The sequence below is a fragment of the Sciurus carolinensis genome, chromosome 19 (genome assembly GCF_902686445.1).
Source record: "Sciurus carolinensis chromosome 19, mSciCar1.2, whole genome shotgun sequence".
Classification (NCBI taxonomy): domain Eukaryota; kingdom Metazoa; phylum Chordata; class Mammalia; order Rodentia; family Sciuridae; genus Sciurus; species Sciurus carolinensis.
The window spans coordinates 26,394,279-26,409,275 of NC_062231.1; the positions used below are offsets into that span (position 1 = coordinate 26,394,279).

The following is a 14,997-nucleotide window of genomic DNA, read 5'->3' on the forward strand; positions in this document are numbered from 1 at the left end:
CCTCACTCCAGTTAGAATGGTGTTCATCAAGGTCCATCAAGAACACAAGGATACTAAATGCTGGAGAGGATGTGGAGAAAAAGGAACACTTTCACACTGTTGGCAGGATTGCAAATTAGGATAGCCACTATGGAGGTCAGTATGGCATTTTCTCAAAAGACCAGGATTGGAGCCACCACATGACCCCACGTGGCCCAGGTATACTACGTGAGAGAATGCATGGCACTTGAGAAGGCTAGGGTGAGCCAAGCTCAGGACTCACTGATCACACTCAAGTTGGGGGGAAAGTGACAGAAAGGGAGGGGCGGAGCTTCCTCATGAAAATCAAAGGGAGATGGGTGGAACAGAGAACAGGGACCTAGAGGACTGTTTTAGTAAGCTGTTTCCTGCTGTGACTAAATGATATGACCAGCACAACTGTAAAGGAGGAAAGGTTTATTTGAAGGCTAAACTTCAGGTTAAATGTGTGCAGACAGAAACCAAATTCTATGAGGAAGTTCATGATCCTGAAAGAAGTGTGCTGTTCTTTTATCAGCCTCTATTTGATAAGTGATTTGAGTATAACACAATTTATGTACCTACAGAAGAAGAATGTGAATGGAAGCCAGATGAAGAAGAGGAAATTTCAGAGGAGCTGAAAGAAAAGGCCAACATAGAAGATGAGGAAAAAAAAAAAAAAAAAAAAAAAAAGATGAAGGAAAAGAAGACCCTAAAGGAATTTCTGAATTTTGGTTGACTGTTTTTAAGAATGTTGACTTGCTCAGTGACATGGTACAGGAACATGATGAACCTATTCTGAAGCACTTGAAAGATATGAAAGTGAAGTTCTCAGATGCTGGCCAGCCTCTGAGTTTTACCTTAGAATTTCACTTTGAACCCAACGAATGTTTCACAGATGAAGTGTTGACAGACATTGGATGAGGTCAGAACCAGATGATTCTGATTCCTTTTCTTTTGATGGACCAGAAATTATAGGTTGTACAGGGTACCAAATGGATTAGAAAAGGGAAAAATGTCACTTTGAAAACTATTAAGAAGCAGAAACACAAGGGATATGGGACAGTTTGCACTGTGACTAAAACATTTTCCAAAGATTCTTTCTTTAATTTTTTTGCCGCTGTTGCAGTTCCTGACAGTGGAGATCTGGATGCTGTTGCTGAAGCTATTCTTGCTGCAGACTTTGAAATTGGTCACATTTTGCGTGAGCATATAATCCCAAGGTCAGTGTTCTACTTCACTGGAGAAGCTATTAAAGATGATGATGATGATGATGATGATGAAGAAGGTGAAGAATCAGATGAGAATGGGGCAGAAGAAGGAGATGAGGAAAATGATCCAGACTACGACTCAAAGAAGGATCAAAACCCAGCAGGGTGTAAGCAACAGTGAAGTAGAATGCATGACCTTGAGGAAAACCTGTGCTGGTCTACCTTCTGCTTCCTGAAAAGGGTGAATTTACCTCATTTGACGAGTCTATTTCAAGTTTTTGTTGTTTGTCTGTTTGCGTGTTTTTGTTTTTGTAGCCAGGCAAGTGTTCTACCACTGAGCTACATCCCGGCCTGTAAGCGTCATACTTAATAAATTGATCATTCTGTCATTATAACCTGTCCCTCCTGATCTCTAGTAATGCTTCTTTTTCTTTTAAAAAAAAAATTCTGCTGAGAGCTGGGGATATAGCTCAGTTGGTAGAGTGCTTGCCTTGCATGCACCAGGCCCTGGGTTTAAGTCCCAGCACTACACACACACAAAATAATTAAATAAAAAGTAAAAAAATAAGTTCTGCTCAGTTTGACATGACTCCAGCCATTCCAGCTTCCTCGTGGCTGTTGTTTTCGTGGTATTTCTTTTTCTATCCTTTTACTTCTAACCTATTGGTTTCTTTTCACCTGAAGTGTGCTTCTGACTGACAGACAGCACATAGTTGGACCATATTCTTTTTCAATGACCTCTGACATTCTGTGCTCTTTGATTGGATACTTTCATAATTCACATTTAATGTTATCATTATGTAGTGGAATTTCTACCTCCACTTCATTTTCAATATGTGTCAAGTCTCCCCCTGCCCTCTTTTCTTTCTTTACTGCTTTCTTTTGCATTAAGTGAATATTTTCTAATATAGTATTTTAATGTAAAGATTTTCACTATTTTTTTTTTTTTTTTGGAATTATTTCTTCTGCAGAACACAAATTGTTCCACGGTCTGATTCAATTAAAGTCAGTCCCATTGGCAGTTTTGAGGTCAAGTCTGTGAGGCTTGTTTTGGCACCAAGAGGTCACTTTTACCTTTATTTCTCCCTGGTTCTCCTTGTAAAGTTGCTGACCAATGGTTTTGCTTCCCCTTAGTCAAGACAGCCCCTGACTTGTTGGCCACACTTGGCTGGAACTTAGGCTCCGCAATGCTTCCCTGGTAGTGAGAAGCGTGGACGGCTGCCCCGCCTGGGGAGCGCTCCGTCCCTCGATGGGGCGTGGAGTGAGGGATCCGGGTGTGCTTGGGCAAACTGCCTGCACCTGAGCTTCCACCACTCTGAGCTCGAGTGGAGGGGAATGTAGACCGTGCTTCAAATGTCACTGATACTCACACTTCTTACCAAGTTTTAGTAGGTTTTCTTGAATAAATGTGCATTCATTTGCCTCGGTCTTTAGGGAAATTTCTGGAGAATTCAGATAGTTATTTAAAAAACACCTTCCACCAGTTACGCTTGTCTCACTGGGAGCAATTCCTCAGAGTTCCTCGCGCTTCATTTTGGAGGTGGTGTTCCTGCCGTGCTCTTTCCTGCGGCAGTTGCTGAGCTTCTGGACTTTGGGCTTCAGGTTGCCCTGAGCAATCATTGTGTTCCTTGAATAAGCCTTGCAAGAGACCGAGAGATAGAGTCCTGATTGTCAACCGCTAAGCCAGACAGACATCTTTCCTGGAAAGCTCTACGTTCACACCCCTTCGAAGCGTCCTTTGCTTTCTGCAGAGCATATACAGATGGAGCTGTCATCTTCCAGTCACGGAGCCACTCCAGCTTCTCCTGTCAGGCTTTCTTGGGCTCATTATAAAGTGCACCAAGCATGCCCAGAAGTGTGCGTGTCCGCCATTGTGGCCTGTTAGCGTGCCACGTGACCTCGAGCTGAGCAGGACCCTGAGCTGAGCGTGCTCAGGAATTGCCTGTCCCCTGCTCCCTTCTTCTGGTGGAGCACCGCTCTGCAGGTAACTCTGGAGGCAATCTTTCCCCTGGCTTTTGTCCTCTGCTTCACATTCATCAGGAAGTGACCCTGCTGCATTTGGGTACTTGATGACACTGAGACCTGCATCTAGCCATGCCTGGAGTCAGCCCTGCCCCCTGGACTTTCCACTGAGGGAATCAAAAAGTGAATTTCCTTCTTTGCTTAGTTAGCTGAACTTGAGGTTTTCTTACATGTTATAAAAAATTATAATTGACATCTTGAATGTGAATCCTTTAATAGTATGTAAGTTAATGATAATATTGTGGAAAGCTTGTTCAACAAAATTGATATCTAGGTTCATGTCATGTGATCATTTTGATAGCTAATCTCATCCCAATAATTTATGGCCTCTTGGTACTTGATGAAAATGCATCATTCATGGTGATTCTACATGGTATTCCTCTTAAAAATAACTTTTAATAAGATATATATTATGTAAACTAACATATTTGTCAATTTTTGTTGCTATCTAAAGTGTTGGTTCCCAGTATGTTACAATGTTAATTGCTAATGCTGAGGTGTAATATAGTAATAATACAGAGGTCTGGCTTTAATTAGAAGAAGTTCTAGAAAAAAAAAAGGGAAGATCTTATGTTGTTGCCTTCAGTGTGACACAAAATTTAGGCAATATGAGATTTTTACTTTAAAATATTAAAGCTACTATAAAATATTAAAAACTGATACAAGTTTCTTGGAAATACAGGGTCAGAAACTCTCACAATAAATTTACCAAAAAAGGCTCCTGTCTCTCTGGATAATATTCCTCCCTAACTCCTTCCTTGAATGTGGATGCTTGTGTCAAGTAATAGCAGTAAGAACGACATCACACGTTACTATAATCCCGGAGCTCACTAAACCATGCTTGAAAAAGCCTTTGTCCCTGGTGCAGCCTGAGTAGCACTTCACCCACCCCACGTGACTGTGTGGGGTGGCATGTGCCAGTCGTCTCTGCAAAGCCTGCAACCCAGCGATCTCTGTTATATTTTAACTAGCTCTAGGATCCCCAGAGGAACTCAATGATTCAGGAGAGAGACTTTGCAATCAAGTGGTCATAGTATGTAGCACAATGTACAGATCTATTATGAAATTATAAATGAGGAAAAGGGATTGAAGGTAAGAAACTCAACTATTCTTTAGAAGTAACCACCTCCTGGCCTTACTAAGGGCCAAGTCTTCCAGGACCAATTTTAAGGAACAGGCGTGATTATTTGTAATTGGCATACTGTTTTAGAAACCTTAGACTTTGAATTTCCTGAAAGGACTGTGTGTCTTGGAGAGCTCATCGAGCCACCTGCAGTGTGCTTCCACCCACGATGGTCCTGCTCCGGAGCCACCAGGTTCAGAGTAGCCAGGAGGCCAGGCCTCCACGAACCCCACGGTGGTGGAATGGAAGCCCTGTCGACCCTTGAGGACCTGAGAGGCTTGGGCTGAAAAGACTTGTGCTGTCATATCATTCTGATGGAAGAGTCTCGGTGAGAAAGGGTCTCTCCTGCAAGCTTCGGGTAGATGGAAGCGCCTCAGAAGAGGGGCCAAACAATGGTCCTCGGCCTGCTGGCCACTGCTAGAGTATCCGCATCTTAGGATCTCCGTGTCCTCTGTGCCTCTGAGAGGCCTCCTGATTTGTTTTTCCATGACAAATTTTAAGGAAAACATCACCTAGACTTTATTTCAAGTTACCCGGAGGATCCACACTCTCGGCGATGTCCTGAAATGCCACGTTCAGCATCTGCTGTCGTGGCTGGACTGAGAGAAGGTGAACGCGCTGTCAAGAGCAGTCTCTCTCTGTGATTTTTAAGCCAGGCTACTCTCCACTATCAGAAGCAGATAAGGAACGCCAGCGGCCATTTGTCATTCAAAACGGAAGGCTTACTGAACTGGGAATGAATGAAACTGTCATGTGGTGAGTTTTTTAAATAGTGGTAGTAAAATCACGATTCAAGGTCACAGAAAATTCAAATGAGGTTCCCTTGGGGTGCTAATCTTTGGATCCCACAGGGAGACAATTTCCCAACATTAGCTTTGGCTTTCTGATACTACTTTTTTGCCTAAAATAGACATAAGCAGCAGAAACCTGACATTTCCCTCTCATCTTCTCAAACAGTGATTAGTTTATACACCACCAACTACAGCTCTCAGTTCCATCTTGAGGGGGCCATTTCTCACCCCCTTTTTGTGCCATTAATCCCATCTCACCGCATGGAGGAGGGTCTGTAGCACATGAACCAGGCCACCTGGGTGACTCAGATTGGGTGGTACCAACCCCATGCTTGTCTGGCTTTGCTCTTCCTGCTGGTCTCTGTCAGAACCCTGAAAAGTTCACTTGCCATCTAGGGTTTCCAGAGCAGCACACCCTACATGGCTGTCCCCAGGTACCTTGAAATCAGATGGAACCCCAATTAAGCCCACCTTCCCCCTTTACCAAAAGTGTTCTTCCTGCGTCTTTGCCACCTCTAAATCATGTTGGCACACATTTCTTAGGTTGGACCACATTTTAAAAATCATCTTTTTTGTGGGTCATAAATGGTTCAATATTGGCAATTTCAATACTAAACAGTTGCTCAGGTCAGAATCCAGATGAATCCTTTGCATTTCATTCCCCTTCAGTTCTACAAGGAGCCCGTCAGAGCCTGGTAAATCCTATTCTCAGGCAGGTCCTGAATCCCTCGAAGGGTTTCCTCCACAGCTCGTCCAGCTGCGCACACTGCAGTGACCAGGGTGCCCTCTTTAACACCCAGGCCGGCCATCCCACCTCCGAGCTAGAAACCACCCTGGGGCGTGCCGCCACCCTGAGGACGGAGCAGACGCAGCGGCGTGGGTGCAGGGCCCTGGGGCCTCCCAGCCCGTCTCACGTGCTCCCTTCCTTACTCTGACTTCCTTTATGTCCTCACACTCTTCCCCGCTCAGGGCCTCTGTGCGTGTGCTTCTGGCTTCCTGGACGCCCCTGTCTCTCGCTGCCCCAGGCCCTGTCCCCCAGTAACCTGGCTGCCTGTGTCAGCATAAGTGCCACTGCTTCCTGACCTCTCCCCACCTCAGCGGAGCCCATGTCACAGACATCCACGGGCTCATTTTCCACCTCAGCCGCCGGCACCCCAAACGGCCTGTTCAGTGCCCTGCCAGATGCGCGCTGCGGCAGCAGGGCCTTGGCTGTCTCCTGGCATCTCTGACGCTCGTCGCCATGGTCCCCTGGCCCAGCCCCGACGGGCACTCCACACAGGTTTACTGAAGGCAGGGGTCCCATAGATATCAAGGCTGCAATTCACAATACAACGCTGTCCTGCCTGCTCAGTGACCATCTGTTTGATGGACCTTAGCTGGTTTTTCTATTTAGGATTTTTATAAAACAAACAATGTAAAACTTCAGAATGAAAAGCCTGAAGCAGAGCTCTGGGCCCATTCTGAACTATAACAGTGTGGCCATTTCCAGAGCAAGTCGCTGTTGTAAGAGAAATGACGATGACAGAAGCTGACACTTACGGGCGTCGACCGTGTGCCCAGTGCATGGAGGAAACTGAGGCTCAGGAAACCCGCCTTTCCGGGGTTCACACAGCTAGTAGACGGGGGAGCCTTAGTCACGAAGCCCTAAATGTGCTTCGGAGGCTCTCAGACCCTCAGTGTTGGGGAAAGACACCCCAGGAACACAGGGACCCCCTCCACACAGGACAGCCTAAAAAGCATCAAGTACAGAATCCAAGGAAGGCACACTTTTAGCTGGAACTTAAAGGTTTCTAAACACATCTCAGCAAATTTCTCCACGTTTCCACGAGCAAATATTTCCCAAGCTGCAACTTATTAAAAACAGGTGTTCCTACCGGAAGAAAGAGTCTCTGAGCAGCACAGGGTTTGAATAATTTCTTCCATTCCTGAGGGTTTCCAACAGAAAATGTGATGGGGTAGATTCTGTGCTCGAACTTCTTTGTGTATGAGTCAGGCCACTGTCGTAACTGGAAGACATGGAAGGCAGGGGGAGGGCCATTAGACACCACGGAGTAAGGAGAATACCTGGAAGGCTTCTGGATGGCCGAGCGGAAGCTATTCAGATTCACCTAGAGAGGCTAGCTTCATCGCCACTCCTGGCCTTCACCAAGGGAAAGAACATTTTCTCCTGTCAGCACTGGGTGGATGGAAACAGCAGTCACAGTTGGCAGGGGGGCTGGGAAACTGGCACCAAAACACTGCTCAGCAGAGGGCACACCCGCACAAGCTGCCAAAGGGCAAATCTGGACACTGTGACAGCAATCCCGACAGATGCAGGGGCAGTGGCTTCCACCACGATGTGGGTGGTGGTGGCAACCTGGGGACCGTCTGAACGTCCAATGGCAAGGAACTGGGAAAACAATTATGATGGGATGTGGGAGGGCAGCTGTGTGCTGACGTGGGTACGCTGTCCTGCCAGTAGGTAGGTTTCAGGGTGTGCCAAGTGCAAAACCCTCACGGCATGGCGCTGTCAGCCAGGAAACTGCGCGCCCGTGTCTCATGTCGAGGGAAGTCTGGACAGAGACACTCGGCTATTAAAAATGGGCACCTCTGGAGGTAGTGGTGGTAGTTTTGGCATCTAAGCTTATATTCCTGTATTCTTTCCAACTTTTCCTGTAAATGTAAGGCTTTCTTTGTATTTGTTAATTTTACAACAAAATTGTAGGTAGATTTTGTTTTTCACAGCAGTTTCGTGCTTCCTGAGACGCTGGGCAGGAAGCACAGAGGTCCCGGGAGGGCACTCAGTTCCGTCCCTCGGTTTCCCGTCTGCTGCCATCTTGCCTTAGTGGGCTGTGACTGTTGGAACTGGTGAACCAACATCACACGCCATTATCACTATGATCACTATTAGCTGGTCAAGTTATCATCAACTAGTTGTGATTACTGCTGACTAGTAACATAAGCTGGTACTCTATGAAGAGTTTGTGCGTTCTGTTGTAGGTTCTACGGGTTTGGGCAAGGCATAGTCTCCTACCCACCATGACGGTACCACACGGGACTGTCCTAAACATCCTGTCCCCTACTCCACCTTCCCTCTCTCCCTCCCTCTGAACTCTCAGCAGGCGCTGGCCTTTTTGTTAGCCCTTAGATTTATCTTTTCCAGAGTGTCACATGGTTAGAATCGTACGGTATGCACCTTCTCATTCTCGCTTCGCTTAGAAATATGCGTTGAAGGTTCTACACGGTTTTGTAGCTTGATAGCTCATGTGGTTTTTACTACTTAATACTCCTTCGTATGGACATGACACGGTTTATTTCTCCAGTCACTGACTGAAGGACACTTTGGTTGCTTCCAGTTGGGGAAACCGTGCCTGAGCTCCATCGGCATCTGTATGCAGGCTTCTGTGGACACAAGTTCTCAACCCATTGGGTAAATATTCAGGATTGCACTAGCTGCATCGTGGTAACCCTCCATCCGACTTTCTAGGAGCTGCCCAATGTCTTCCATGGGGCCGTGTCCTTCCTCCTCCTCACAGCGCGTGGCAGTGTCTGTTCTAGATTTCAGCCATTCCACCAGGCGTGTGCTGATCTCACTGTGGCCTTGAGCTGCAATTCCTAAGGACATGTGATGTTGAGCGTTCTCCCACATGCCCAGGTGCCATCTGTGCATCTTCTTAAATTCTCCTTTTGTGATAGTGGGATTGAGACCAGGACTCCACGGACGCTAGGCAAGTGCCATGTCTGAGGCAGGGGCTGGAACTGTCTGAAGCTCACACACTCACTTGCCTGGTGGGTGAGGCTGGCTGTGGGCTGGGGCTCAGTCCCTCTCCATGTGGCCTTCCAGACAGTCTCGGTATGGGCTCTTTGGGTTCCTCCAGCACGGTGACTGGGTTCCAGGACAGACCTCCCAGCAAAGAGCCAGGCAGGAGGTGTGTCCTCTCCCTGAACTCGGTTCTCACACAGCGTTGCTTGGCCTGCCCTATCTACCTGTGTGTGACTCTGAATGTGTCTGTGTGCATATGTGTGTGTGCACGTGTGTGTAGAAGGTATCGCTATTGCCTTACAGCAAATCACCCCCAAACCTGAGACTTAAGACCACACACTTTTAGCACCTCAAATGGTTTCTTAGGGTCAGGAGTCTGTGGGTGGGTAGTTCTGGCTGACGGTCTCTCATGAGGTCAGGGGCTATGGCTGTCTGCGGCCTTGATGAGCGCCCCTCACGAGTGCTGGCCAGGGGCCCTTGCTCCTCACATGAGCTTCAGGGCACACCTCTGCTGCCGTGCTGGCTTTGCCCAGCACAAATGGAAAGCGAAGAGCCTTTTGCAATCTCACTTCAGAAGTGACCCACATCACTTCTGTCCTATGCAACTGTCACACAGGCCGATTCTAGGACCATAGGGAAGGACACCGAGTACTGAGACTAGGGGGTTCTCTGGAATGAGCCATTGGCCACACAGGTGAGGTCATGCCCATCATCCTTCCCTTATCCTAGTGAAGTCCAAGTCTGCACTTCCGTCTACTCCACCCCTTGCCCAGCTCCAAACACAGTGCATACTGAATGACACTTATGGGATGGATATGCAGAAGCCTAGTCTAGAAGTTGTCTACTGTCAGTTTTCCTCCATTCTTGCATAGAAGCGATCCTCAGCCCCCACAGTTGGATGGGCCTGTGACTGCATATAGACAGTTAAGAGTATGTGGAAGGGTCAGGTGTAGTGACCTCACCTCTCATCCTGGGGACTTGGGAGGCTGAGGCAGGAGGATCATAAGTCCAAAGCCAGCCTCAGCAACTTACCGAGGTCCTGTCTCTAAATAAAAGGAGGAAAGGGCTGCGGGTGTGGCTCAATGTTAGAGCATGCCACACTCAGTGTGTGAGGATACCTGTCCCTGTCAAACTGAGGGAGTGGAAGACATGCACCCAGGTCTCCAGCCTCTTTCCTTCAGGGGCTCCCCAGGAACCCTGGATGCCACATGCACACAGCTGTATCTCTGAACGGCCACTGTCCACTTCCACCCAGACCTAAGTAGCAGGGACTGACCCTGTGGGAGAAGGCCAGGGCAATGACCCCTTCGTCAACCCGACCATCCCCAAGTTGGAGATGGGGAGACCTAGGCTTGCAGAGGCCAAAGACTTGCCAAGATCACACAAGTAAATAGTGGGACTGAGTTTTGAATTTGAGACGTCTGTCTACTAGTTCAGGAAGTAGTATGACATAATGTCTAATTCCATGGAAGGTTGAGCCAGTAAACGTGACCTGACACCTGTAATGCAAATCATTTCAACTCTCTGAGCCTCAATTATCTTAGTCTGTAAAATGGGGATGTTATTATGTGGATATGGTTAGAGTCTTTGCCCCAAGAGTTCATGTCAGGAACTTGGTCCTGGGTGTGGTGATGTTTAGATGTGGGGCCTAGTGTGAGGTCCTTAGGTCACTGGGGACATGCCTGTGAAAGGGAGCAAGGTAGTTCTCATGGGACTCCTGAGTTAGGTCTTCCAAAAGATTTGTTATAAAAGAGCAAGCCTGACTATACCTGGCTTCTTTGTGGCCTCCTATCTTCCCACATGCTCCTGTCATGGCGGTGACATCTGCCATGAAATCCTTACCAGGGCCAGATTGGTGCTGGTGCCACACCCTTGCACCTCCAGAACTATGAGAGCCAAATATACCTCTTTTCTTTATAAAGTTACCCAGGCTCAGGTATTTCACTACAGTGATGGAAAACTGACTTAGATAGGAGACATGAGAGGTACCTTCTGAAGAGGGGTAGAGGAGGATTAAATGAGATGAAGTCAGAAGTCATAAGCTCTTGGCATTTGCTCTCTATTACCATTATTGTTTCCCTTATGCTGAAGCTTTCGAGCAGTTAACTAGGAGTGTTTCAGCCATTCTCATCCCCTTTTCCCTGACTCAGGTCTTTTCCAAGGCATTCCTCCAATCAATTCCAAAGTCCTTGGACTATTGTTTCCCCTGACTCCTCTTGGAGAAGATGTCTTGGTGATTTTATTTTCTTTAGAAAATATAGCATGTTTTCTAGCTCTCTCTCCCTGTTGTTAGCCTTTCTCTGCCAAGCATGCTGCTTTGGTGTTTCCCATTAGCGTGGCTCGCCTGGTGACAGGACACAGCCCTGTTGACTCAAGTCCATAGAAACAAAACACAGCAGGTCCTCTCTCTGCCAGCACTCAAGAGCTCACCCCTAGGAACCTTCAAGGAAAACAAAACTTGGCTTGCCAAGGTCAGGCACACACCTCCACTAGGGAAGAGGCCTTTCCAGAGCTCTTCTTAGGCACTGCTAAAAAGTCAGACTGAGAAGAGCCCAAGACACGGTGACCCAGCCAGATGACGAAATGCTATGTCACCACCAGAAAGGCTGAGGCGAGGATGCCGGAGTCCTGACAGGGCGCCAGGCCGCGGGCAGGGATTTAAGTGTGGGAAAGCACTCCCCAGACAGGCACAGTGGCACACGCCTGTCATCCCAGCAACTCGGGAGTCTGAGGCAGGAGGATCACAAGTTCAAGGCCAGCCTCAGCAACTTAAGACTCTTTCTCAAAATAAAAAATAAAAAGGGCTAGAGATATGGTTCAGTGGTTAAGTGCACCTGGATTTAATCCCCAGTGCAAAAAAAAAACAAAAACAAAAACAAAGAAAAAGCCACAGTCTATGACACCCAGAGTATAATTCTGATTGTATAAAAGAAACACTTTTAAGTCCAGACATCCACAGATATGTGTGTATGATGGGGCACGCGTGTCTATATGTGGGAACACAGACACAGACACCTGTAGATGATAAAAACATGGAGACCCACTTCAGACTGCTGACTCTGACATTCCCACGGGACGGTGAAGGCGGTGAGCGCTTCCAGGTTTAGTCTATCATCTGCACTACTTGAATTGATTTCAGTGAGCATGTGTAACTTGTTTGAAACACACACATAAATACAAAAACATAAACTCTGACCTCCAGACGAGGACGATGCTGATAACTGCAAGAAGGATGGAGCCCGTGCCCAGCGCCTTAAGTGCCTCATCTCATTTAATCCTCACCGTGTCTGCCCCGGGGTGGGTGTAATCATCCCCATGTTGTACCTGAGGACAGTAGGTCAGAATCAAGGGTTCAAGGTCATGCACCTGAGCATGCAGCTACAAACTGCATCCAAGTTCAACAACATCCACGTTCCACATTTAAGAACAGTAATAAGCCAGTCCTGCAATGCAGTCTGTGCCCGTGGTAAATGTTACGCCACAATTTTTGCAAATTCACCTGCTTATCAAACTCAGGCTTCAGAGAGTCCTCAGTAAAGATGTGAAACTGGATCTTCCGGTGGCTAAAAAGCACAGCTGATTTGAGCATGACCAGCGTCTCCTCCAGCCGATTGCCACAGGCCACCACAGCCAGGTGGATCCAGAGCTCAGGCGGCAGAACAACATGGAAACTCCTGGGTTCTCCAGGCCTTCTACAAAGAAGAAAAACAAGTTAAAGCTGTAACTAAACTTTTAAAAAAAATTGCCAATGAATGGTTGGAACACTTCAAACAGAACAGGCACAATCTGTTATATTTCATAAAGTGATAAGCATTTTGACAATTCTTCCTGCTTAGAAAAAAAACGCCATTTATTCCCATACTTATCCTGGCAATAGCAGGATGAGTCACCGTTTGGATTGCTGTAGGTGTCTGGGGTTCTTGCTGCCAGCACTCAGCTGTCTAGTGCCTGCTGGCTGCCTACTGGCCCATGTTTGGAAATAGCATTGCTAAACTCCGACAGCTGACACGGGGCTGTGGCCCCACTTGCACAGGCCGTGGAAATCAGATTTGAATGCAGCTCGAACGGGAGGAGGGTGGGTTGTGGCTTTCCCACGTGAAAGAAGCAACACGATCTTCCCATCATCTGGAGGGCTTTAGGTTGAGCTGGAATGCATGACACCGCCCCACAGGGACCCGGCGTGAGTCGGGGAGGTGAGCAAAGACAAGGACATGTGTGCCTCCCACCCCGCCCGTCGCACCTCGGAGACCCTGAAGAAACAGGTGCTAATCCTAACAGTCTGGCCAGAGGTGGGTGAGGTGGTGGGCTCGGCATGCGGCTCGCAGCGTGAAGCCCACAGTAATGAGAAGCAGGCGCAGAGGGGTAGTCAGCCCGCAGACCAGCAAGGTATCAAATGCGGAGCCAACAGCTGGGAGGGGGCAGGTCCGAGCCCACCGTCATCTTCCAGCTATTTCCTAGTAATAAAAGATTTGTTCCAGACAAGGGGACGGAGCCAAGCCTCAAACACACCACTGAGGAACATTTGCAGGCGAGCTGGAAGAAGCTGGCCTGGAATAGGTGTCCTGAGACAAATGAAACTAATTTATTTGCACAGAAGATGTGGAGACCAGGGAACCTGTATGCCAAACACTGTCTTCCTTCCAAAAACTCCGAGTTCAATCCGCACGCTGCTCCATTATTCACCGCTCTGCAGGATAACAGCAGGCTCGCTCCAGATTTCTTTCACCAGGAGGAAAGCTGAAGATGTGGGTGGAGCACTTGGAAAGCTCTCTGCTCTGATTACTTAGGAGCATGCTTAGTAGGAGCCTGGCCAGATGTGGCCAGTTACTTGGATCCTATTTACTTTGGGGATCACGGGAAAGCTGGTGTCTTTGGAAATTGTCCACTTCTCGTCATCCTCCTGCCATTACCTGATACGGCCACTGTCTTCTGTCACCTGGGTCACTCTGACAGCCCTCTTGGTGGCCCACGGGCCTCCAGTCTGATCTCTGACCCTCACCCACATGTTCTCCTTATTGGTGCCAGAGTGGTGGCGTTCTAAAATGCAGTGTATTTCTTCCTTGATTAAAATCATGCCAGGGCTCACCTGGGCCTTCAGGGTGGAGTCCGGCTGCTGCTGCTGGCTCCTGCGCGTGTCTCTTGCCTCTGCCCCCCACGCCCCACCCAGCCTGGACGTGGCCGTTCACAGTCCCGGCACGGCTGGACTTGTGTCCCGGGACTCTTGCGGTCCCAGCCCATGCTGCCCCCAGGACTGACACAGGGGTCTCCTCTGTTCCCTCTGAAATGCACACCTCCCCCTCTCACGAGCTGCAGCCACTCACCGACCAACAAGTCTACTAAAACCGGCTGCGTGCCGGGCGTCATTCTAGAAGAGTGAACGAAACAAAGCTGCTTTCTCCACAGGGTGAGGGAGAGACAGAAGGAAGGGACAGGCCAAGCGGGTAGAGGGGCAAGCGCTTGGAGCCAGGGAGGCCCGGGCGCCAGTCAGCAGAGGCGCCCCCGACAGGGAGGTCTGCCCGTGGTGTGGAGGAGGCCAGGCGTGAGCCTTGAGCATCATCACCCGGACGGGAGCCCAGGCAGAGGAGGCGCCAGAGCTCAGCCACATCTGGCGAGCCTGGCAAACCCGAGGGGTCCACCTGCAGGACTTGCCTGCCATTCCTTCCGAGGCTTCATGGGGGCTTTTATGACCCCTATCAAAACCAGCTCCCCCTTAAGTGACATGATGGGGCGGGCAGGCTGTGGATGACGAACTAAAATCAGTCAGTTCAAACCACCGCAGTCTCGACAGCAGCTGAGGCGGGCCACTAGAGGGATTCACGTGGACGCCTGCTGTGAGTTTTGCCCACTGGCAGCCCCACTGTGATTCAGAGGTACCACCTATGGGTCTGGGAGTGAAGGTCAAGGTGAAGCTCCTGCCAAGCTTCCTGGGTTCCATCCCTAGCACCTCAAGATGAAAACTGAGGTACTACCAATAAATCCCATCACTTCACTGTCCTAATCACAAACAGTCCCTGCCCCAGACACCCCGGTCACCTTTACAGGCTGTGTGAATAACGAGCCTTAACATAGTAATTGGGGAAGTACGAATTCACACAACAAGGAGTTTTATTT

At 48.5% G+C, this 14,997-nt stretch overlaps 1 protein-coding gene and 1 pseudogene across 7 annotated transcripts in view; one reads left to right on the forward strand and one right to left on the reverse strand.

The window, feature by feature from the left end:
* The window catches only part of Gxylt2 (glucoside xylosyltransferase 2), a 69,064-nt gene that overhangs the window by 37,645 nt on the left and 16,422 nt on the right, over positions 1 to 14,997 (reverse strand). For 6 of the 7 annotated variants that reach the window (XR_007106294.1, XM_047534999.1, XM_047535003.1 and 3 more), the window contains exons 2-3: positions 12,386 to 12,578; positions 7,019 to 7,150 (exon numbers count right to left, since the gene is read on the reverse strand). Coding sequence is in view for 6 of the 7 variants with exons in the window: in XM_047534999.1 (XP_047390955.1) it covers positions 7,019 to 7,150; positions 12,386 to 12,578 (325 nt within the window). In the remaining variant the exon portion in view is untranslated. The remainder of the gene's footprint in view (positions 1 to 7,018; positions 7,151 to 12,385; positions 12,579 to 14,997) is intronic. The other variant, XM_047535001.1, reaches the window with a different exon arrangement.
* LOC124971128 (nucleosome assembly protein 1-like 1) lies at positions 130 to 1,389 on the forward strand (annotated as a pseudogene).